This window comes from Hibiscus syriacus, unplaced genomic scaffold, assembly GCF_006381635.1.
Source record: "Hibiscus syriacus cultivar Baekdansim isolate YM2019G1 unplaced genomic scaffold, ASM638163v2 tig00008706_pilon, whole genome shotgun sequence".
Taxonomy (NCBI): Eukaryota; Viridiplantae; Streptophyta; class Magnoliopsida; order Malvales; family Malvaceae; genus Hibiscus; species Hibiscus syriacus.
In genome coordinates, this window is record NW_024062173.1 from 221,960 (window position 1) to 247,763 (window position 25,804).

The 25,804-nt window shown below is 33.7% G+C and overlaps 2 protein-coding genes across 2 annotated transcripts; both read left to right on the forward strand.

Annotated features, from left to right (window-relative positions):
* The first annotated feature begins 10,192 nt into the window (after positions 1-10,192).
* Positions 10,193-17,288, forward strand: LOC120202421 (protein ENHANCED DOWNY MILDEW 2-like). Its single transcript, XM_039202844.1, is given in 20 exon segments — positions 10,193-10,437; positions 10,777-11,202; positions 11,302-11,398; positions 11,633-11,686; positions 11,807-12,088; positions 12,173-12,271; positions 12,566-12,813; positions 12,905-12,994; positions 13,075-13,274; positions 13,277-13,432; positions 13,435-13,597; positions 13,733-13,877; positions 13,985-14,086; positions 14,415-14,507; positions 14,636-14,677; positions 15,117-15,227; positions 15,321-15,392; positions 15,484-15,602; positions 15,678-15,750; positions 15,851-17,288. Coding segments are annotated over 19 exon segments (3,735 nt in total). The 5' UTR covers positions 10,193-10,437; positions 10,777-10,783; the 3' UTR covers positions 17,021-17,288.
* A 2,964-nt stretch (positions 17,289-20,252) lies between these two features.
* LOC120202386 (indole-3-acetate O-methyltransferase 1-like) lies at positions 20,253-22,563 on the forward strand. The gene is made up of 4 exons (XM_039202817.1): positions 20,253-20,363; positions 20,438-20,857; positions 21,299-21,574; positions 22,117-22,563. Exons 1-4 carry the CDS (start codon positions 20,253-20,255, stop codon positions 22,561-22,563), a joined length of 1,254 nt encoding a protein of 417 aa, XP_039058748.1.
* Positions 22,564-25,804: the final 3,241 nt, after the last annotated feature.

Below are 25,804 nucleotides of genomic sequence, written 5' to 3' on the forward strand. Positions count from 1 at the left end.
TTTGTTTAAAAATAGTTTAAGTATAAAACACAAATTTACACATTTAGTAAGGTTTAAAATTGATCTTGAAAGACTTGGAGTAATAGCTTGATATTCGAGTAATTAAATCGAATATACTTTTAGAAAATCATTTGTAAAATCTTAAAATTCATTTAACTTAATTTGTTATATCGAAACATCAAAATGTTTTCAACAATCTCCCTCTTTTTGATATAACAAAAATCTTGAGTAATTTTAAGATTTTCTTTGAAAATAAGTTTTGAAATCAATTTTGAAATTACTCCAAATTACTCCCCCTTACTATAACACTTCTCACCTTTAAAACTTTTAACACTTAACACTTCTCCCATTTTTTGTTAAATAAAAAAGACTCAAAAACTGAATGCTTTGAAAAACATAGCCAATTGATTAAATGTTGTAATTGAATATAGCTTAAGCTGCTAAGATCAAAGATCAAAAGAGAGGTTAGCCATTAGTGTTCATAATCAATATTCATAATAAAATGTGAAATGGTAAATTGGTCATATTTCAACTAAAATAAATGATGCATATATTGAAACAAACCAAAATATATATGAAATAAAAGTTCAAATATCCATCAAACAAACATCCAACAATCAAAGAAAGACAATCCAAAATGTTTTAACAATTTAAATTCAAGTTCAAACCCAAAAACAATCAAAGTAAGATAAGTCTATTCATCCATCGAATGATCGGGAGGAGGAAGAGGGTAACGAGCTCTCATCTCAAGCGTAAGTGCATCCAAACGATCATTCATATCTTGTTGTCGAGCTCCTAAGGTAGAGAGCTGGGACTCAATGAATGTGAAGCGCGAATCCATGGACGCATACCGTAAATCAAATGTCTCCAAAAACGAATGAAAATATAGAGGCATTTGATCTTCTTGTGGAGTTGTTTCCGATGCAGGCTCGTCATCCGGTACGTGATCATCGATGTCTTGCATAAGTTGTTGAAATTTAGGATCATCGTCAGAAGCTGGAGCTGGAGGAGGAGGAGGAGCACGAGAGGAGCTAGGAGCAGCTCGTAAGGAACTAGCTCCCGGAGTTTGCTTTCCGGGTCTAAAAACCCATTGATCGGTTACCTCGTCTTGTTTCCAATTCGCTTTCTTCAAGGATGTAAGATTGATTTGATTTTGGAGTGGGATAGGATTGTCGAGAGAGACGTCTAGACCAAGTTTGATAAAGAGGTTACTAAGAAGACATCCATAAATCAATGTTTCAACATGTTTTGAAGGAACAATGTTTATAATGTCCACTAGTTGACTGAATATAATGTGGGGCAGATTTATTTTGATTTTATTTTTAATACAACACATCCACCATAAATCCCCAGCACGAAGTGTGGAGTACCTACCTCCGGATGGTCTAAACCACCAAGAGATCATCAAATGGAGAAAACAATCGTGATGAGATCGTAGAGTACTAACACTTGAGTTTGGAACATAGGGATATTCCACATTTTCACTCTCATTATATACACCACTATCATCTAACCCAAATCGGAAAGCTATAGTCTCGGGGTCAATATTAATATATTGGCCTAAAAGATAGGATCTAATGGCTATAGTTTCACATTGAGTTTCATTTTGAATACACACCGCATTGGAATAGAAAATGCGGACCAATTGTTGATAGACGATAGGTTTAAGCTTAAACAATTTATCAAACTTCCAAGCTTTAAGAATCGGAAGGTATTCGAAATCAATGTCAACCATGGCTTGAAACGAATGAATACGCTCTTCACGGATTCTATAAGTTTGGAAAGAGTTTCTGTACCTAGAGTACAATTCGTCTCTACGACGCTCAGGCATGTTAAAACAAGATCCTAATAGAGATGAAAGTGGAGGAGGAACGAGATTAGGAGGTTGAGGAACGAGAGGACGATTTTGGTTTGACCGACTCGAAGATGACCTAGGTCGTTTAGGGTTTGACATGATTGAAGGAAATCGGAATAAGGAATATCACCTGCAATTTGAAACACATGTATGCACAATCAATCCCAAAACTCAAATGAGTTCTCAATAATTCAAGGTTCTCTAAACCATATCCTAATGGGCATGTTTTGAAACTATTTAATAATATTTGATAATCATAATATAGTTTTCATGAAAACAGCACAATTAAATCAAAAATATTACTAATTTTTGAAATCATAATTTTTTTTAAGTTCGAAATTCAAAGAAAAATCTTGAAAAATTGTTTGTTTTTGACGAAATTGGTAGTAAAATCTAGTTTAGAACCAACAAACAATCAATGTCCGATATAATGTTCATCCTAGAACTAATCAAAACTAGTTCTAAAATCAAAAATCAATAAAATAGAGGTTTTTGAAATATTACCTTGAAAATTCGGATTGAGAGGGATGGGGAGTTGTTTTGCACGATTTAATGATATAAGCAGGTTTTGAAGATGAAAAGCACGAAGAAACCGATGATTTTTCTGATGATTTTGAGCAAGAGTAGGATTTAGAGTGAGAGAGGGAAGAATGGTGGGAGAGTTTTTAGTTTTAGGGTTTGAGAAAAATGAAGAAAATGAGGCATTTTAACCCAAAACCTGACGGATGCATCGATGCATGGCTCTTGTGCATCGATGCACATTCAAGGGCGTGCATTGGTGCATCAGCTGATGTATCGATGCATATTCAAAGGGATGCATCGGTGCACTGTTAAGTGTATCGATGCACTAAACACAAAATTGTCATAAATCTGTTTTAAATACTCAAAATGCTAAATTAATTGGCTCTAGTGGTATTGGCAACTCATATATGAAAAATTAATTATGTTCAATCAATCAAATTAATCTTTAAACTTTATTTTAACATAAAATTAATTTTCACCAAAGAACATAAACTCCCCCTAACTAATAGCAAAGAATGCAATCAAAAAATTATTATTATAAGAATTTTTCATTTATTCTTAAAAGTGCTAAAATTATTTTAAACACTAAGTGAAGATAGGTCAATTAAACCTAATTCTCTCCTAAGTGTCCAAAATCTTTCCTTATCTAAGGGTTTTGTAAAAATATCCGCTAATTGGTGCAAAGTATCAACAAATTCTAGAACTACATCTTCCTTAGTGACATGGTCTCTAATAAAGTGATGTCTAATTTCAATATGTTTAGTTCTAGAGTGTTGGATGGGATTTTTAGTGAGACAAATAACACTAGTATTGTCACACTTGATAGGAATAGTACTTACTTCAATTCCATAATCAAAAAGTTGTTGTTTCATCCATAAAACTTGTGCACAACAACTACCGGTTGAAATGTATTCCGCTTCAGTGGTAGATAATGCAACACAATTTTGTTTCTTTGAAAACCACGAAATCAGCATATTTCCAAGGAATTGGCAAGTACCGAAGGTGTTTTTCCTATCTAATTTGCATCTTCCATAATCCGCATCTGAGAAAGCATGAAAGCTAAAGCTATAGTCTCTAGGATACCAAAGTCCTATACTAGGAGTGTCCTTAAGGTATCTAAAGATTCTCTTAACAGCTAGTAAATATGATTCATTAGGGCATGATTGAAATCTAGCACATAAGCAAACACTAAACATAATGTCTGGTCTACTTGCAGTTAGATAAAGTAAATATCCAATCATTGACCTATATAATTTAACATCTACACATTTACCTCATTCATCTAAGTCAAGCTTTGTTGAAGAGCTCGTTGGAGTGTCATGAGGCTTGCCATTTTCCAGTCCAAACTTCTTGAGCATATCTTTGACGTACTTAGCTTGATTGATGAAGATGCCATCTTTTCTTTGCTTGATTTGGAGTCCCAAGAAAAATGAGAGTTCCCCCATCATGCTCATCTCAAACTCACTTTGCATTAGCTTAGAAAATTCTTGGCAAAGAACATCATTAGTAGAACCAAATATTATATCATCAACATAAATTTGAACTACTAATAAATCTTTACCTTTATGCTTTAAAAACAATGTAGTGTCAACCTTCCCTTTTGAAAAACCTTTTTCAATTAAAAAATTTGACAATATTTCATACCAAGCTCTAGGAGCTTGTTTTAAACCATAAAACATTTTTGTCAATTTAAGAACATGATTTGGAAATTTTAAATCTTCAAAACCAGGAGGTTGTTCCACATACACTTCTTCTTTTATAAAACCATTTAAAAATGCACTTTTAACATCCATTTGATATAATTTAAATTCATTGAAACATACAAATGCTAATAACATTCTAATTGCTTCCATCCTAGCTACGAGAGCGTATGTTTCATCATAGTCTAGTCATTCTTCTTGAGTATACCCTTGAGTAACAAGTCTAGCCTTGTTTCTCACTATATTACCACTTTCATCAAGCTTATTCCTAAATACCCATCTAGTACCTATAGTATATTTATTACTAGGCCTTTCAACTAATGTCCATACTTTACTTCTCTCAAATTGATTTAATTCTTCTTGCATAGCCATAATCCAATGTTCATCTTTTAATGCTTCTTTGATGTTCTTAGGCTCTATGCATTAAATAAATGCAACATAATTACAAATATTTCTAAGAGAAGATCGAGTAGTTACCCCTCTGGATGGATCACCTATAATTTCACCATCCTTGACATAGTTGTACTCTCTTGGGTAAGAAACTTCCCTTTCTTCAATGGTTGGATTCTCTAAAGGATCATAAGTTTCATTATCTTTCGTTTCCTCCTTTGATGATGATGATTCTCCAACGTCATGTCTAACGTATTTTCTTATACAATACCTACATCATCATTAACACAATAATCCTTCCTCGGAAGGGGATTATCATCGAAAACAACATGTATAAACTCTTCTACAACTAAATTTCTTTTATTAAATACATGATAAGCTTTAGAATTTAAGGAATATCCCAGAAAAATTCCTTCATCACTTTTAGCATCAAATTTGCCAAGATTTTCTTTACCGTTGTTTAAAACAAAACATTTACATCCAAAAGGATGAAAATAGATAATGTTAGGCTTTTTATTTTTGAAGATTTCATATGGAGTTTTCTTTAAAATTGGCCTAATCATTACTCGATTTACAACACATAACAAGCGGTATTTGTGGTTTCCGCCCAAAAATATTTTGGCAAATTATTTTCACAAAGCATGGTTCTAGCCATTTTTCTAAAGTTCGATTTTCCTCTCAACAACTCCATTTTGTTGAGGGGTTCTAGGTGCTGAAAAATTTGGCTAATACCATTAGAATTACAAAACTCATTAAATCCAAGATTTTCAAATTCAGTGCCATGATCACTTCTAACACTAGTGATAGAGTAACCTTTTTCGTTTTGGATTACTTTTGAAAATGTGATGAAATTTTCTAATGCTTCATCTTTAGTACTTAAGAATAGAACCCAAGTATATCTAGAATAGTCATCTACCAAGACAAATGCATATTGTTTTCCATCCAAGCTAGTAGTCCTAGTTGGCCCAAAAAGATCTATATGGATCAATTATAATACTCTACTAGTTGATACATCATTAATGGATTTAAAAGAAATTCACTTTTGTTTTCCTTTAGCACAAGCATCACAGATTTTATCATTATCAAATTTAAGCTTAGGGAACCCTCTTACTAAGTCTCCTTGAATTAGCCGTTGCAAAACACTCATACTAGCATGTTCTAGTTTCCTATGCCATAACCAACTATCATGTTCATCCTTAGCAACTAGGCACAAATTATTCATATCAATAGAGTCTAAATACACCATGTATATGTTTCCTATTCTATAACCAACAAGCATAATCCGATTAGATGCAATGTCAATGACTTTACAACCATTAATTTCAAACATGACATTGAATCCCTTGTCGTATAATTGACTAATACTCAATAGATTATTCTTTAATCCATTCACATATAATACATTTTTAATTTGTATGGAAGAGATATTACCTATAATACCAATACCTTCAATATGACCTTTTGAATTATCACCAAAAGTCACTTCTCCTCTATTTTTGACGTTAAGCTCTATGAACCGACTTTTGTCTCTGGTCATGTGTCTTGAGCATCCATTATCAAGGTACCATGAATTTGGATTTGTTTCCCGTGCCTTGTAGCAATGCTCCTTTTCCTACAAACATAGATTAATTTCTAATTTTTGGTACCCAAATTCTTTTGGGTCCATATTCATTAGTTTCTAAAATTCTTGTCCCCTTAGGTATCCATTTATGAAGGACATTTTTATCTTTAGTAGTAATGAGTTCTTTAGGAACCCATATACTTCTAATGATTTTACCATTTGAAGTTCTTTGAGGACTTCTATGATTGTAGTTTCTAAAACTTTTCTTAACAAAGTTGGATTTTGAATTCTCACATTTTTCAAAACTTTTTGTACCGACTTTATTAAAATAAGTTTTAAGATCATCAATCTTCTTTTGATGATCATCATGAACTTTTGAAAGTAAGTTATGCAAATCAATATTTTTCTTTTCAAAATCATTAATTTTGATTTGCAATTCTTTGATCTTACTTTCAAGCTCATTGTTGGTCTTGGATAAAAGACTATTTTCGTTTTTCAATTTTGAAATATCATTTTTGTATTTTGAAAATAGAGTCTTATAATCCGAATCCAAATCATTATAATCCTCTAATAACTCATCATAAGATAATTCATCTGAATCGAATGAGTTAGAGGTTACCTTAGAATCTTCCCCAATAGCCATTAAGCACAAGTTTGCAACTTTTTGTTCATCTTCATCGGAACCTTCTTCATCGCTCCATGTAGCTACATGAGCCTTGTGCTTCTTTTTGGATTGACCCTTTTTCTTTAATTGTGGACAATCATATTTGACATGCCCCGGCTTTTTGCATTCATAGCAAATGATCGGGTCTTTCTCATTCGATTCAGTTTTGAAGCCTTCATGACGTTTGAATTTTCTTCCTCGGTTAGGCATCATCAACTTTCTGAATCGTTTGGCAAATAATGCCATTTTCTCGTCATCATCATTGTCATTCGAATAACTCTCATCTTTTGTGGATTTGAGAGCAACTCCAATGTTTTTCTTCTTCTCATTCTCCTTTGGTATCTCGTCAATCTTATCGAGGTCCACTTCATCTTCAAGCATCATTTCATGAGTGAGAAGGAAACCGATTAGTTCTTCAAGAGGACGTTAGGTCCTTAGACTCGATGATTACCGTCTTCTTTGATTGCCACAATTTTGGAAGGGAGTAGACTAACTTCCTCGCAAGCTTTTCATTTGAAATAATCTCTCCATATGATTTGAGACCATTGACAATCGTTGAAAATCTATCCGTCATAGCTTTGATATCTTCATTTTGTTTCATCCTGAAATTTTCATAGCTATGCGTTAGAATACTAATTTTAGATTTCTTTACCTCATCGGTACCTTCATGAGTGACTTGAAGTTTGACCCATATTTCTTTGGCGGTTGTACAAGATGAAACTCTTTCGTATTCATCTGGTCCAATAGCACAAAATATGATATGGATGGCTTTGGAGTTGAGCTGGAACATTCTTGTCTCTCATTCACTCCACAATCTTGGATGAGTGAGAGGCTTGATGTATCATTCTTCTACTGCATTCCATGCTCCCATGTCACTTGCTTGAATAAAGTACATCATCATATTTTTCCAATAGGCATAGTTAGCCCCATTGAAGAAAAAAAGCTTGTTGACGGGCATTGAATCGAGACCGGAGTCGAAGTTTGAAGTAGATGCCATTGATGACTTTGATTATCGATGTAACTCTTCCCGAATTGACTCAAGAGGCGATTAAACCTTCAAATGAATTAGGCTCTGATACCAATTATTGAGTTAATCGATCGATGGAATCGGCCAAGAGGGGGTGAATTGGCAATAAAAATTTTGGTGGAAGCTTTTGCAGAAAATTGAAAGTAATTGCACAGCGATTTACAGTGGTTCGACTTTATCAACCAAAGTCTACGTCCACTACCTTAGCTATCCACACTAAGGATTTTCCAACAAATTCACTAATTTGTTCTTTTGATGCCAAAGAGATAACCTTACAACACCCTCAAGAATATACCCCAATTCTTGAGAACACTATTTCCCAAAGAGAAGATTACAAATTTGCAAACTTACAAGGAAATCCTCACAAGGTAGATTGTTTGCACAATTCTAAAACAAAGAAAAGAACACTCAAGAATGAATACAATTGAGTACAAATAGTATTCTTGAAAGCAAAATGAATATTGAATGAAAAATAGGCTTGAAATGCACAAACTTGAGGTTTGATGCTTTTTCTTTGATTCTCTCTTGATTCTAGTTGCTTGTTGTTTCTTGTTATTGATCAATGGCTTCTAAGCTTGTTTAAATACACCTTGAATCACTTCTGAACGTTTGGGATGATTAGTGGAGTCAATAGAGCCGTTTAAGTGTGAAAACAATTAATTAAAGTAGTTGGGAGCGTCAGTGCATCGATGCATACCCATGGTGCATCGGTGCATCAGTGTAAAATTCAAATATTTTGACCGTTGGACCCTTAGTGCATCGGTGCACTAAGAGTGTATCGATGCATCAAGTGCATTCGATGTTTCAAAATAGCCAGAGTGCATCGATGCATGGCTGGTGCATCGATGCATCAAATGCATTTGATGTTTTCATAAAATCCTCAGTGCATCGGTGCATGGTAAGTGCATCGATGCATGAAATGCATTCGATGTTCAATTTAATTCATGGTGCATTGATGCATGGATTGGTGCATCGGTGTATCACTCTGAAAAATTGATTTTAGGCTTGATTTTGGTTCAAAATACTTTGTGAAAATTTGTTTAAAAATAGTTTAAGTATAAAATACAAATTTACACATTTAGTAAGGTTTAAAATTGATCTTGAAAGACTTGGAGTAATAGCTTGATATTCTAGTAATTAAATCGAATATACTTTTAGAAAATCATTTGTAAAATCTTAAAATTCATTTAACTTAATTTGTTATATCGAAACATCAAAATGTTTTCAACAATTTAAAATCAAAAGATAAATTTATAATTTGAATCTTCAATATTTTTCTTATGATTATAATCTAAATATTAAATTATTTTTAATGATTTCATATATAATCATTAAAAAATAAATATGAAAACAATAAATTTATTTTAAAAATATTAAAATTTTAAATCAATTATAAATAAATTATTAGATATTTAGATTTATTTTAGTGATTTAAGCGTTGCCATATTCTCAATTGACTTAGATGTAAGTTCTCACTTATCTATTTTATTTTTTATCATTAACTATAATATATATATATATATATATATATAGTATTATATTTGATTCTTAAATATTAGATTTAGCTTATTGGTTAAGGCATGCTTGGTTATTAATTTATTCTGTGTTCAAATCCAATTAAGTTATTTTAATTTTTTTCTACCTAAACACGAACAAGTTATATAACATATGTATTATCTCAATAAAAAAATGTGAGAATTAGCTCAGTAGTTAAGTCATGCGTAAGTCTCATTATTTTTTTCACTTCACTTCATTTATTTTAATACATGACTAGAATAAAATATTTTAAAGTTAATGCTCAAATTAAGGTATTAGATAAATTAAAAATAGAATCAGGTTCAAATTGCATTAAATGAAAATCCAAAGAAATAAATCATATACAAATAATGACCAAAATGGAAGAAAACAAAGCAGAGTGCCAGCGTCGTGAATACGTAACTTTACAAGGACTCACACCCTAATTACTATATTGAAACCATTTAAATAGTTCAATGGTCATATCGATGTAAATTTAAAAATAGTGATCATTTCGAAACCAAACTCATAGTTGAGTGATCATTTATGGAGTTTACCCTAAAATTTAATGAGGGAAATGATTACCATAACACATTTTAAGATTAATTAGTTTTTCAACGGCAGCTCATAATATAAATTAAATTAGTATTCAATTGAATTTTATTATATAATTTTTAAAAATTTGTAGCATAAATAATTAAATTTAAATTACACAAATATAAATCAGGAAATGAATATGGATGAAACGTCCCATGTCTCAGACTAATAATATATACTAGTAAATTAACATATAAATTATTTTTAATTATATATAAAATATACAAAACTAATAGAAAATAATAAATTAGAATATAGAAGTGATTTAAATAGTAATTATGTCTAAAATATACTTACTAATCTTTCCTCTGATCGAAGCCCTCCCCTATTAAAACTATCAAGAAACATCGACCCATCTCCTATTCCTCGTAATTTTATTATCCCTTTCCTCTCATCGAAGCCCTCCCCTGCCTTCCCAGTTTCTGATAGACCATGAAATTAAATCAGTTAAATTTTGAAACCCTAAACCTAATTTCAAGGATTCCGCTTGTTAGTCTATGTTTCATCGGATATTTTTAAAGATATCTGTTCAGCGGGAATAGCGAGCCGTTAACGCCTTTATTTTCAATTACGCTGCTTTTTGCGGCCGTGATAACTGCTATTGAGGTGAAGTTTTTTTTTTCACACACGTTACCGCAAAACAGAGGCGGCGACACCGCTGCTCCTCCGCTGATTGAAACTCTGAATTTTATCAGTGTATTGCGTTCAATTTTCAGTTGTAGTTATTGTTGTTGCAGTTTACTTTAGGGTTAATTGCATTGTTCTTAATAAACTTCTCGTAATTATTTTTGTTATTTTTTTTAATATGATCGGTGTGGTACTTGAGTTATATAATGATGAAAAAGAAGAGGTTCTGTTAATGTTAATGCAATTTCTTTCGCTGTTAATTGTTTTATTTTTAATAGAATCTTGTAGTTATTTTCTTGTTTTTTTTAATACCATCAGTGTGGTAATGGCTTTTTCTGACGATGAGGAAGAAGAGGCTCAACTCCGTTCTGTCTCAAATTACTATTTTCATGATGAAAAAGATGAGGCGGTTTGCTTTACTAAGTTGCCCCTACAACCTGTGGGAAAAGAATGCTCAAGTGATGGATCTAAAACGAATATATTTTTGAGAGGAGTAGCTGATGATGGGCTCTTACAAATTTGCAAGCTTGTCACTGCCTGGAAATTCGATCTGTCTAATGTTGGGATGCCAGTTATTTCTGTTTTAAGTAAAGAAAATGGGTGGCTTAAGCTACAGAAGCCAAGGAAGAGCTTTGAGCCTGAGATTAGAAGTGTTTTAATAACGCTTCATTGTTTGCATCTTCTTAGTAGGAAACCCGATTTGTCTGGGAAATCATTGTGGGAGCAGTTAGCTAAAACTTTTAGGTAGTTTATCACTCTTATGGGAGCACTTTTCCTATTTCCATTTGAAATTGTCGGATGCCCTTTTTTATCTTTAAAAGAATTTTCTTATAATGTTTGCAGTTTGTATGAGGTAAAACCTTCACAGAATGATTTGGTGGATCACATGGATTTGATTGCCGAGGCTGTTAAAAGTGATGATTCATTAGCAAAATCCAAGGTTTGTATGTCGTAATATGGTAAAATCATTTTGGTGCGTTTAATTGTTATTTTCCATTGGATAATGTGGGTGTCGGATTTATCATTTCTTAGTCTGTGATGACTTTTATATCATGATTTTTGGCTTGTAAAACATGAGATACTCATCTTAAGCATTGTAGCTATTTATAATGATGTTGCTATCTTTCGGGTTCTTTTGTCATTGAAGTCAATGTAATGTTTATATTGTGAACAGTTTTTGCACTCATTTTTGGAGGAGAGGCCCAAAAAGCGGAAACTTGTTAATGAGGTTGGATATTTGCCTTCTATGTTTCTTGGTTTATTTCTTTTTTCAAATATGACTATTCAGTTTTTTTATATTCTCAAAATTTTACATTATCTTGATCAAGTGTCCTTATTGATTAATCAGAATGCTCGAGCCACATCAATTTCTGGATTTATAGTTAATGATGCAGTTGATGACCCTGAGCTAGATGATTCCAACCATAATGATGACCATGAGCTGGATGATTCCAATCATGATGATGATGAAGATGACTTGTATGATTCAGTTTGTGCTATTTGTGACAATGGGGGTAATATTATATGTTGTGATGGAAGGTGTATGAGATCATTTCATCCTACTGCTGATGAAGAGTCTGCATGTGAATCTGCGTGTGAATCTCTTGGCCTTACTCCGAAGCAAGCTAAAGTAAGCTAGTGACCCATTTTTACATCATTGGCTTTTAGTTTGTCGGTTTCTTGTTTCTAATTACTAATCCTTACTAAATGGCAGGCATTGGAAACTTTCTTATGCAAGAATTGTGAACATAATCAACATCAGTGCTTTGCTTGTGGGATGTTAGGCTCTTCTGATAAGTCCTCTGGTGCTGAGGTATAATACCTACCAATGTCATTGATCATTCTTGCAACAAAATATTTAGATAATCAATTCTAAACAATAAACATTAATAAGAGCTTTATATTGTTGTGGCATTGGTCTGTTTGTTTTTAGATTGGTGCAATTGATTTCTGTTGAGAAATTGATTTCTTCGATTTATTTTCTGGATAAATCTTCTTTTACGACTTATGTTGGTCTTTTTTGTTATCCTCAATAGATTTTTATTTCTTCTAGTTTTATTGTAACTTTTTGCTGAATGGCTCCAAAAATTTCAATTATTTTTGCCAGGTCTTTTGCTGCAGTAATGCAACCTGCGGTCGCTTTTATCATTCACATTGTGTGGCAAAATTGCTCCATAAGGACGATAAAGTTGCTGCTGAAGAGCACGGGAACAAAATTTCAGCAGGGGAATTTTTTACATGCCCCACTCATAAATGTTGTGTTTGTCAACAAGGAGAAAACAAGAAAGTCGAGGAGATGCAATTTGCTTTGTGTAGACGTTGCCCCACATCATACCACAGGAAATGCTTACCAAGGTACAACAAGATTCTCATTTATATTAAGCATATTTCATCAGAATATTTCCTATTCTTAACATTCTGGTTGGTTTCTTTTTGCTCCTGTCAGAGAGATTGCATTTGATGATATAGAGGAGGAAGGTGTTATGCAAAGGGCTTGGGATGGTCTTCTTGAAAATCGTGTACTGATTTATTGCTTGTAAGTGTTTTAAGCGTGTTGCTTTCTTCTTTTATTTGCTTTGATTGTCTTTTAAATTGTTTATATTTTTGTTTGGGTAGAAAACATGAGATTGATGATGAACTAGGGACTCCAAAAAGGGACCATATAAAATTCCCTTTTGATGAAACAACGAAAAGAAAAGCATCAGATGTGCTCAAAAGTCATGAAAAGGTTGGCTTGAAGAAGAGAAGTCTTGTGTCAGAAGACACTTCACTAGGAAGAACTGCCATGAAAGCAACAAAGCAATCTTCTGTTGTTAAACTGGTGAAGCTAGAAAAAAGAGTGAAGTTACTCCTGGGAAAAAAACCCTAAAGAAAGTCAAAGCCACTGACCCATCTGAAAAGCCTTCAAGGCAGATATCAAAGCCTGTGTCAATGGATATGGGCAAATCCTCTGCTACTGGTGGAAACAAGAGCTCGCTGGGGACAAATTATTCGCTTTTATGACTCAGGAGAGTGAGCAAGTTAAGACTGGGAGACAAGATACTCTCAAAGGTGGTCTTAATAAGGCTGCAATGGACAGTTCTACTGCAAAAAGTAAAAGCTCAGTAATGCCTTCATTAGATGCTGATTCTGAGAAAAGGTGGCATTCTTTTTATTTCTGCCTTGTATTTTTCTTGCTTCGTGACGCTTAATCACATATGGTCAAACTGATCTGAGTTTATATTTTAGTTTATGCATCAAATGTGGTTTGTTTTTGGACTTCTTTGCAATGTAGATTACTCGATTTAATGAAGGAGGCTGAATCATCAGTAACTTTAAAAGATATAACAGCGAAGCAAAATCTCCCATCTACACACAAACATTCTTCAAAAAGTACTATTGAAAGAATTACACTTGGAAAGATAGAGGGTTCAGTTGAGGTATTTCATCATTCCAGATAATTTTTCTTTATGGCTTTTAGCAAAGATATGGTTTTGCTGTGTGCTTATTTTCTTCTTTTTTCGAGTCTTTTTTCAACTGTTTGCAGGCTGTTCGAATGGCTTTAGCAAAACTAGAGGATGGCTGTAGTATTGACGATGCTCAAGCTGTTTGTGAGCCAGGGGTTTTAAACCAGATTTTAAATTGGCAGGTTATTAACCGTAATTATTTGTAATTATACCCTCTAGTTTAATTAAGAGTTTTAGTTTGTATGTGTGATTTCATTTTCAAAGAAATACAGGGTTTCTTTTTGTTTCATTGCAAAAATTAATGTTTGGTTAGGGGTACACATAAATCATCATTTATCCTGTTTCTTAAAATAAGTTGATATGAAATTTTTATAAGGGGCCTATTTCCCTCTGGACATAACATATGCTCTGCAAGTTTGTTGCATGTACATGTTTCTACAAAGTGTCGTTGAGTGCCTTATCACATTCTCTTTCTCTTGCTCTTGAATTTGTTAAAATTATTATTTGCAGAACAAATTCAAAGTATATCTTGCTCCTTTCCTATTTGGCATGCGCTACTCATCGTTTGGTCGCCATTTTACCAAAGTGGATAGACTTAAGGAGGTAAATTCCATTGTTTTCCATATCCTATAGTTCTGTATCTGCTAATCCCATTGTTAATGTATGTTCTTTTATTATTATAAGTTCTTTGATGCTTTAATACACTAATGCCTGATTTTAAATGTGCACAGATTGTTGATAGACTTCATTGGTATGTGCAAGACGGTGATACGGTAAGGGTTTCTGTGCCTCGCCAATCTCCCCTGCCCCCTCTTTCCCACCTCTCTTTCCTTCCATTGTTTATTCATTTGCTTTTATGTTTTGCAATTCAAGTCTCCGTGATTATACTTTGATACGCGCTTCATAATGAATGGTTTCCTGCTCATATTTTACTGAAATAGATGATGGAATAAAAGAGAGATGTTTTAGTTACTAAGTTGTTTATATCCTTGGATATACAGAATAATAGAGCACCTAGAAAGTATGTGCAATAATACTGATAAACACTACATGACTGACCATATTTATATTCTTATTCGGTATGGAAAAACAACAGAGCTGTTATTTGTTGACAGTTCTTTCTTTCATCTTATAAGCACATCCCTATAACGAAAGATGAGATGGAAGTATGGTATTTGAGCAAGTTGTCTGGTTAACTATTTCCATGTACAGATTGTCGACTTTTGTTGCGGTGCTAATGATTTTAGTTTAATAATGAAAAGAAAGCTTGAAGAGACGGGGAAGAATTGCTCATTCAAAAACTATGATATTTTCCAAGCAAAGGTATGCCTTAGTTTCCTGGATTACAGAGGGGACCCTGGCTTTTAGCATACATATGTAGATAATTTATAATTCTTTCTTTTACTTGTTTGTTAGAATGATTTTAATTTTGAGAAGAAAGATTGGATGAGCGTGAAACCAAATGAATTGCCGAAAGGTTCACAATTGGTAAGGAAATTTTTATAATGTATGAATTACACACATGCAGGTTGTCCTGTTGTCATGTTTCACTTAATTTTTTTGTTCACTATTTGTGTAGATAATGGGTCTAAATCCTCCTTTTGGAGTTAAAGCTGCTTTGGCAAACAAGTTCATTGATAAGGCCCTTGAATTTAAACCTAAACTTTTGATCCTTATTGTTCCACCAGAAACGGAAAGGTAGTATTTTCATCTCTCTCTCTCTCTCTCTCTCTCTCTCTCTCTCAAACACTCACATTTCTTGGCTTTCACTAGGTTGGATGAAAAGAAATTTTTGGAACCTCCTTATGAACTCATTTGGGAGGATAATAACTTTTTATCTGGAAAGGTATCTTAGAGGTCTTGTGCAATTTCCTCGTATATGAACTTTCTTGATGTTCTTATTACGATCTTTTGGTATTGTCGGTAACTCTGGCATTGTGTTCCAGTCATTTTATCTGCCTGGTTCTGTTGATGCAAATGACAAACAAATGGATCAGTGGAATGTGATGGCTCCGCCTCTCTATCTTTGGAGTCGTTCTGATTTTTCAGCTAACCACAAGAGCATAGCTGAAAAACATGGTCATCTTCCCAAGGAATCAGAGAGTTTAGATCAGGAAATGGTTATTGATGAGACAAACATGTCTCAAATGCCATTGGAGGATGCTGCTCTTCTTAATGATGCTTCTGAGTTGAAAGATCATTTGCAAAATCATGAAGTTGAGGAATATAAACAAGAGAAATCTGTGTCGGTGACTCCGAAAGTGTGCTCACCTCATCAGCAAAGTGATGAGAAGAACCAATCCAGGAAAACCTCGAGTAAGACTCCTCAGCAAAATGATGAGAAGAACCAATCCAGGGAGACCTCGAATAAGAGTAATCAGCAAAGTGATGAGAAGAACCAGTCCAGGGAAACCTCATGTAAGCTTAAAAGAAAGCATACTGAAGAGAATCATGGAAGGGGAATTGATAAAAAGAGTGGAGGAAGGACTCCAAGAAGCGAGACGCATGGTGGAATTCCTAACTCTTCTCCATCCAATGTGATGGGTAGCAGATCCTCAGTGGAAGGTGCCTCCTTCAAATCGCCAAACCAACATCAGAACCCTGCCATGCATGGTTCACATATTCCGCATGGAACATTGTATGGCGACTCCAGGACCAGTTTTAGTGATGACATGGGAAGAAGGTACAACATGACAAATGACCCCTATTCTGTTGGTGGCCGCAGTCATGGTTATGGACATTACACCAATGAAATGGCTAGAGAATTTGGCATGCGCTCACAAGCTCATTTCTATGGTCAAGTTCCTGATCCGTCTTCTCAGAGGGCTGGACTTAACTCTGGTTTTGGTCCAACACCACCCTCTTATGGACAACACCCCGGTGCTACAATGAATCCATCCTACAGGATGCATATGTCTGCAACGCAGCGATATGCTCCTCGTCTAGATGAATTGAACTACGCTAGGATGGGCCCAGCAGGGCCTGAGCCACCAATGGGAAATAGAAGTGCTTTTTATGATCCTCGTGCACCCCGACCTCCATATCCTATGGGTTTCGCTCCTGGTCCATACCACCCGTACTCGCATCAGAATTCAGCTGGTTGGCTCAATGAATAGATGGTTCATCATCCATCATCTGTAGGGGATGATATTCAGAATTTTGGTTTTTGAACCCTTTAACCTGATCCTCTAATGCTGACATTAATGATCTTGCTGTTCGGCTCAGGTTTCAGCCAATTTTCACTTTTGTTTCATGTCATGGTAATGCTATCTAGGGTTGTTCTTAGGTAAGGAGTTTAATTAAGATTAGGGTATGGAATAGCTGCATAATATGTACTCGTCTCTTATCGTAATCTTATTTTATGTTCATTATCTAGATTTATCCTATTCTCTCTATAAGAGTAATTCAAGTATTAAAGTTATTACGGTAATATTTAAATATTTTGAAAAATCATGCGTTGCGTGTCCAAATAAAGTCATTCAACCCTAATTTAAAAAAAATATTTTAAATCTTAAGGAGGAAGTTAAATATCTTATTTAATTAATATTTAAATAAAAAAGTCTTAACATGCCATTATACTAAAGAATTTGGGACTAGGTAGGAGCTCCAACCACTATGTACATTCATCCCTAAAGTTGAAGTTTATAATCAGGTCGTGGCTAGGTTTTCGGGTTTTTTTTACAAATTCTTATAAAGGGGTCCTTATTTTCTAGATATATTCGATTTTGGGGCAATAATAGTGTCATTTTTTCGACAAACGCCGCGATAGATCCATCTATAATGGCGTTTTATCAATAAAACCACAATAATAATGGGTTTTTTTTTAAAAAACATCGCAATAGATCCATCTATAGTGGCGTTTATTGAAAAAAATACCACTATATATATATATTTTTTTGGGGCCTATTTTTGGGGTCCTTGCGCGGTCACGCAGTTTACTCCGCCTCAGCCACGGCCCTGTTTATAATATTTACTCCTTTGATGGAAGGGAAAAGGACTGAATGAACATGGCAGTAACTTTCAGAGATTTTTACGAAGCAAGAAAAAAAATTATACACATCTCACCAAGCATTGACCAAAATCTTTTCTACTTAAATTCAGAGATCCAACCACTTTGTTCTCATTTGAAAAAAAATGAAATATGAAAGAAAAAACCCTAAATTTCAAGCAAATCATAGCCACTATTCCCCATACTCGCTAAATCCAGTTCATGCGGCTATATACATGCAGGGGAGCAAACAGACAGCTGCATTTAAAGCCCTTTTGGTAGCTTCTGATATATCCAATATTTTAAGCTATAAATAATAAGTATAAACTCATAGGATTTAATGGCACAAAATAAGCTCTTAAACATTAATAAACTAAAGGGTAGGATCCATTAATGTAGTAAATCCTCTGTTGTGGGGCATTTTGACTCTAGTTTGTTTTGTGCATTTAGATCCCAACCTTATGTTGGGAATTTGCCTGATAAATCCAAAACCAATGACAATTCCCAGTATTCCGTGAGCTGCAAGGCTCATGCCTTGGATAACAAATATTCAGCTCTCCAGCCTGCAAGAAGCTAAAGGGTTTTGGTGTACCAAATATTCAACCCTAAACCCCTGGAAAGTAAATGAAAATCTTTCATGTAAGGAGTCATTACAAAGCGTCCAAATTCCAAGCTCATTTGACCAGTGCGGTGCAGGGGCCATTCTCTTGTTCCAAAGCCTTCATCTTTTAGCTTTCCCCTTTTTCCCTTTGTTTTGTTGACTAATAAATTCAAAGCTAAAGCTAGGGCAGGGACTAAATGAGAACACTTAAAATAATTGAGAAATGCAACTTTTTGCATAGGAATTGTATTTGATTCATTATCATAGAGCTTTTTAATATAAGGAAAGACCTAAGTCGATATAGGTAAAAATGGCCCGACCTTGTTTCACGTGAACTCCCCGACCATCACGCGTTTAGACTTTAAAGAAGAAAATTGCCATGAAATACCACAAGGGACCAATACGAAGAATATCACAGCAAGATTCCGTTACCCTTTTTTTTCTTTATAATTTAATTACATTTTTCATTTAAAAGTCTTTAAAAAATATAAAACCCATTTTGTATATATCATTTGTGGGTAAGTAAAAACGTGTAATTGATAACTACATCACGTCTTCAATATATGTGTGTGAATTTAATTTCACATAAAATGTTAAATTTTAATGAAATATCAGATTTAAATATTAATGTTTTATAAGATTCGATTGATATTTTCAAAAGTTATTGGTTTAAATATATTTAAGTTCAATTCTCTTCGATCTAAAGATTTAACAGGTTATAGGCAAATTAGGTATTGTAGCAGTTGAATTCATCGAGTGATCTTAGGGATTGAAGGGAGTATTATTCTTCCTAGAGGTCTTGAATTCGAGCGGCTGTATCTGCAGAGTGTGTGTACGTTGTCGAAAGATTTCTAAACAGATACTACCTTGTAATCACTCCACAGGCGAAAAATGTAAATTTATCATATGGAGAGAAAAGGTGGTAAGTGAGATGAAGTCGTGATAAACGAGGGAGTTAACATTGAGGATTAAGCACTGATCCAACAGAGACTAGTAGTCTAATTAGTAGTTGAAAAGGGGTTTGGTATAGAATTAATGATTTATTTCTGCTAAAATAAATCACTAAATAATTCACCATAATTTGGCAATAAATTAATGAATCATTAATCTAAATAATTCACCATAATTTGGCAATAGATTAAGGAATCATTACTCTAAATAATTCACCATAATTTGGCAATAGATTAATGATTCACTAAATAATTCCTTCATACTTTATATTTTTATTATATTAAGCAATAGATTTCGGTCCGGCCGGCAGTCTTAATTTAGTCTAATCTCGGTTTCGATGCATAATATCAATATGCGATTGATTTATAAAATATTTTTTTTATAAATTTATAACATAACTAATATATGATCAATTTATTATATAAATTTAATAAAAAATTATTTAATATAGATAATATTTTTTAGTTCAATCTATTACAATATTTTTGATAATAAGATCGATAAACATGTTCATAATACTTCGTAGTAAATCACGGCTAGATCAATAGCTTAGTACTCCTACATCTTGTTTTAAACCACCATTGAGTTGAATTTGCCGGCACCGGAGACCGGAAACAAGAAATCCGGCGTCAATCTTGGGCCTGCCGGCCTATTTCTATCTTTGTTATTGCCTGTCGTATTATAATGTACCGATATATTGTTAATCCGTTTTTGTCCTTCTAACCAGGGAGATTTTCCTATATATATACTCGGCTTTACTCAAATCTTACCATCAAAATAAACAAACAAAGCTACAGGGAAGACGAAAATGTCACCCATGGGAGACAATGTTGCTGTTTCTAACATAAACCTCGAGAAGCTTCTCAGCATGAAAGGTGGCAAAGGCGAAGGCAGCTATGCCAATAATTCCCAAGCTCAGGTCTTTTTTTTTTCTTCATATTTTTATATGATTAAATCACCATATGAATTTTTTTATTTTATTTATACATGCAGGCTTTACATGCTCGTTCGATGCTTCACCTTCTTGAAGAAGCCCTGGACGGTGTACGTATAAGCTCCCCGGAGGCGCCTTTTGTGGTCGTCGACTTGGGGTGTTCCTGCGGCAGCAACACCATCTACATCGTCGATGTGATCATCAAGCACATGGTGAAGCGTTACGAGTCTTCGGGGTACGAGCCGCCGGAATTCTCCGCGTTTTTCTCCGATCTTCCTAGCAATGATTTCAACACCCTTTTCCAACTCCTACCCCCGTTGGAGAATAACGGAGGTAGTAGCATGGAAGAATGCCTAGCATCAAACGGACACCGATCTTATTTTGCTGCCGGTGTCCCTGGATCGTTTTACCGACGCCTTTTTCCGGCTAGATCCGTCGACTTCTTCCATTCGGCGTTTTCGTTGCACTGGTTATCACAGGTTAGTTATTATTACTATATGTATATTAGTATACATTACTGATAAGGAGATAATCATACACATGAATAGTGAAAGTTTGTTTGATGATTTCTAAGGTGAAATTAACAGGAGAACAAAATATTGTTTAAGTTCATTTCATGGTCAACAAAAATACAAAAGTTTATGCGACTTTGAATGTGCTTTAACCATCCCATTTTCACCGGCATTTAGTAGGTCAAAAGTGAGTGCATAAATGATAATGCTAAGTATATATAAATATATATTTGAACCTCGAAAAGAATTGGAACCCTAATTTCTTCGAAATGTACTAAATAAATGTAAAGCATAGTTTCAAAAATAATATTACAATTTATACGTGCAAACATGTGTGTGTGTGTGTCTTTGTATGTGCAAACATTTGTTGTTGGTGTATGTAACATGGGACTCCGTTCATGCACCCAGATGCCTGAAGCTGTGCTGGACAGAAGATCGGCGGCATACAACAAAGGGAGGGTGTTCATCCACGGCGCAAGCGAGAGCACAGCCGCCGCATACAAGAGGCAGTTCCAAGCAGACCTGGCGGAGTTTCTCAGGGCAAGATCCATAGAGATGAAGAAGGGTGGGTCCATGTTCCTTGTCTGCTTGGGACGTACCCCGGTGGACCCCACCGACCAAGGTGGGGCCGGCCTCCTCTTTGGGACCCACTTTCAGGATGCTTGGGATGATCTTGTCCAAGAGGTATAGATATACACGTCACCCCTTACCCTCTTTTACTTGCTGATTAATCACTAATCACACCATGTTTACTTAAAGCTCTTCATACTAATTTACACGCGGCTGAAGTGTCGACAGTGCTCTTCAATTCTACATATATCATAACCCACATCATTAGATTCTTTATATCACCTCCATTTCCTAATTTAGGGTTAAGAATGATTAATCACTACTTGAAAATATAATTAAAACAAGTTTAGGGTTTGACATCGACTGAGGTCTAGGGCAAAAGAAAGTGATAATTTTCACCTATGGTCTGTTTCTGCAATTTGGCAGACCAAAAAGCAAAGGGGAAACACCATGCAAAAGAGGGAATGATTAGGTGTGTTGGGGTTTATGATGGATTGTCACTGATCATGATTGACTTACTCTAATGCCAGCCGTTGGATGGTATTGGTTAAGAGAATCAGCTCTAACCACATAGATTCTCACCATAATTTAATAATAATTTAAGATTTAGATTTAAAATTTACGCTATCGTAACTATGTACATATGTTAAATACAGGGTCTTATAAGTGCCGAAAAGCGTGACAATTTCAACATCCCGGTATATGCTCCAAGCCTACAGGACTTCAAGGAAGTGGTCGAGGCAGATGGTTCATTCACCATAAACAAGCTTGAGGTATTCAAAGGAGGCAGCCCTCTGGTCGTTAGCCGGCCCGATGATGCATCGGAGGTAGGCCGAGCACTAGCCAACAGCTGCCGGAGCGTTTCCGGGGTACTCGTCGATGCTCACATCGGCGACAATCTCAGTGAAGAGCTGTTTTTACGGGTTGCAAGCCGAGCCACAAGTCATGCTAAAGACCTTCTAGAGCAGTTGCAGTTCTTTCACATAGTGGCATCACTTCTCTTGCTTAAAGCAAAAAGGTGGCTAATGAAAACGAGGAGAAAAGAATATTTGAAAAGGCTTTTATATACATATAGATATATATTTTCCTCTTTTGTGTGTTAATTCTCTCAATATTAATTAATTAACACACAAAAGAGAGAGTGTTTATTGTGTGATTAAAATTAATGAAATATTAATATTTTATGTTTCTTTTAACTCAAACTACATAAAAAAAAAATCTAAAATTCATTATTTTTTGTAATGGTAAAAAACAAACCATATATATTCCATTTAATTTCAAACTTTTATTTTTTCTAATCAAAGCCGTTAGTATTATTGAAAGTGAAAATATCCAAAATTATTATAAACATTTACAACTATCATCATAAATTAAATATATAATTTGGACATTTTCCTATAATATTGGAACTTGCCATTTTAGATTATATAAAAACCATACATGGAAATGGTAAAAAAACTTAACCAAAAGACTCGAACAAAAATAGATTCGAGCAAATTTGATTGCATCGACAAACAACCCACAAAAGAAAATTAAGTTGTTGAAAGACCACCGAGAAGCTCAAATCAGAGTTGATCGTTGTGAAAAACTATCCACGAATACAAAATTATGCATCCAAATTCAATCCGGAGGTCACAGCAGGGAAGATCAATAAGATTTCTAATAAGTGTCATTTTGATCAGTTGTGGCGGCGTCAAATCTAACCCTGAGAAAACATAAATAAAAGAACGGTCAAATGATAAAAAAACAAAAAACGTGCCACAACCCACAAAGGTAGAGATAAACGTATCACAAATAAAGAATTATTCTTATTAAAAAAAACTAAAAAATAAAGATAAAAGAGAACCGAAGATCGACAATTAGTATCAAAATCAGTGTCGCCGTCAACTAAACAAAATAAAAAGAAGAAGAAAATGATTTAGTCTATAAAAAACGACTCAAACTCAAAAAAAAATACAGTTAAAACTCTATAAATTAATAATGTCAGGACCGGAGAAATTTATTAATTTAAAGAGTTATTAATTTATCGATAAATTAATAATTATTAATTTAAAGAGTTTTTAAGTAATTACACTGTACATACCAAACAAAAAGACAAATTAGTCTATGCATCTGAGAATTACGTTGCAAGAGATGAATTAAATTAATAATGAGCTCCAAATAGACTTGAACTTTAAAGGAAAACAGACAACTATTGAATCATATTTCAATAGAGTGTAATATATTTTTTTCAGTTTCTATGAATTATTAATTTATGATTTTCTTGGGACCGAAAATTATAAAGGGATCTCACGAAAAATTATTATCTTATTATTTTATCGAGTTTTTCAATTTTTTACATTGGCCCAAGTCGGGACCGGACAAATTTATTATTTTAGAGAGTTTATTAATTTATCGAATATTAATTTAAAGAGTTTCTACTGTATGGAAGAGGAAGGGGAAAGCGGATAAGGTTCCTTTTGCTCATATTAAATTTTGCACTTTTAACTTGTTCCATCATTTATGAAGAATAATATCAAGAGATGAACCAAATGAATATTGTTAAAAAAATAAATCATATATATATTAAAATACACTTTAGGTAATTCAATTAATTTTATAATAATAAATGAGTTTTAAGGAAAAAATATAATTATGTCATTTAATTATAAATATTGTTAGAAACGGATCATCATATTATTAAAACTAAAATGAATATCTAATGTGACATGAGATAATAATAATTTTGTCTAAAAAGTTATATATTTTATCAATTTCATCCTGATTTAAAGTAGTTTAATAAATTTAACCCTTCGTCTTTAAAAAATTCAATCAATTTAATCTTTCATTGCGATGTTGTCGAATCAAATGAATCCATCCAATCAAAGTAGTAGTTGAATAATTGTATTCTACCATAAAGCACCGGTAAATTAATGATAAACTATTATTATACCATAAAAGTAACAAGAAAGTAATATAATATTTTTGAGAGAAGAATAAGCAATTGTGAAGAAGAAAAAAATAAACTAAAAAATGAAATTTTCAAATACAAAGAGTTAAATTTATTGAATTATTTTGAACCAAAACTAAAATGATAGACTGTATAAGTATAGAGGACTAAAATTGTTATTACACCAGGCCAGGCCTAATTGTCAGTGACTTGTTTGCAAAAAGATTTTAATTAGACGACATATTTATAATATTTTAAAAAAACTATTTACTTATTATCAAACACAATTAGATGATATGAGATATATTTTACTGTAAATTATAATTCAGAAATTATTAAAGATATATGCAGCTTTGCATATGTGAAAAAAAAAAAGGTTGCATGCGGAAAAGTGTTTGCTTTTTAGTACCTAAAATCTTGCGAAATTACTTTTGAATTTGATTAAATTGACTTCACATCCCCACCTCTCTGTAATCTTAAATTTGGGGGTGGGGTTCAATGGTAGTTATTTCGGTTGTAATCTTATTACAAAGCCATTTTTACTTCAAAAAGTGCTTTAAGACCAATTAGCTACTTCCCTTTTTTATTCTTTGACTAGCAAAAAAAAAATTATTGCAAAACTAGAGGACTATTTCCCTAATTTAGTCAACTTTGTTTTTATCTTTCCTTTTATCAGTGTGGTTTGTTCAGACACCACTATGTGAACTTACTAAGACCCCTAACAAACTAGGGATATAAAATAGTACGCAGAATTTTATGATAAAAGTGAACCTATAAAATTTTAACACGAACCAACTTATCTCGGTGGTTAAAAGAATCATTGTTGTTATTAGAGGTTACGGGTTCAAACACGAACTGTCATAGAAGGGTGATTGTGCTTTTATTGTTAAATGATTAAGAGTATTTAAAACAGATATTATTTTGTTATCACCTTAGTTTAATTGGAAGAAGAAAAAGAAAATCGCCACATCAGCTTTTTAGAGGGCTCATTAAAAATATGAGACTATCATACAAATATCTTACATTTTCCGTTGATGCTTGAATAAAGTTTTAGCGTTCACTGGATTCATTCTCTCCAAACTAAGCACACCCAAACCGATCACAAGAAACAAATCAATCTTTTGAGGTTTGTGTAGTTTTTAAATGAAATACAAATCACACACTGATTTAAGCTCCCTCCTAATGAGATTCTTCTTCTGGTGGTGGAGGTGAATGAAATATGAAAATATCAGCTTCTTCCGGTAGCCTAAAGCTCACCCTTTTCTTCGGCTTCCCACTTTGGCTCATGCTCAAAGAAACCTCAATGATCTCTTCGTTCCTACCTCCTCCTCCTTCAAATTTCAAAAGCCTCTCCTTAGAGAAACTCCCCCTCGCTTTCGATGAGCTGCTGCTATTGGCAGTCGTATTTTCTCCGA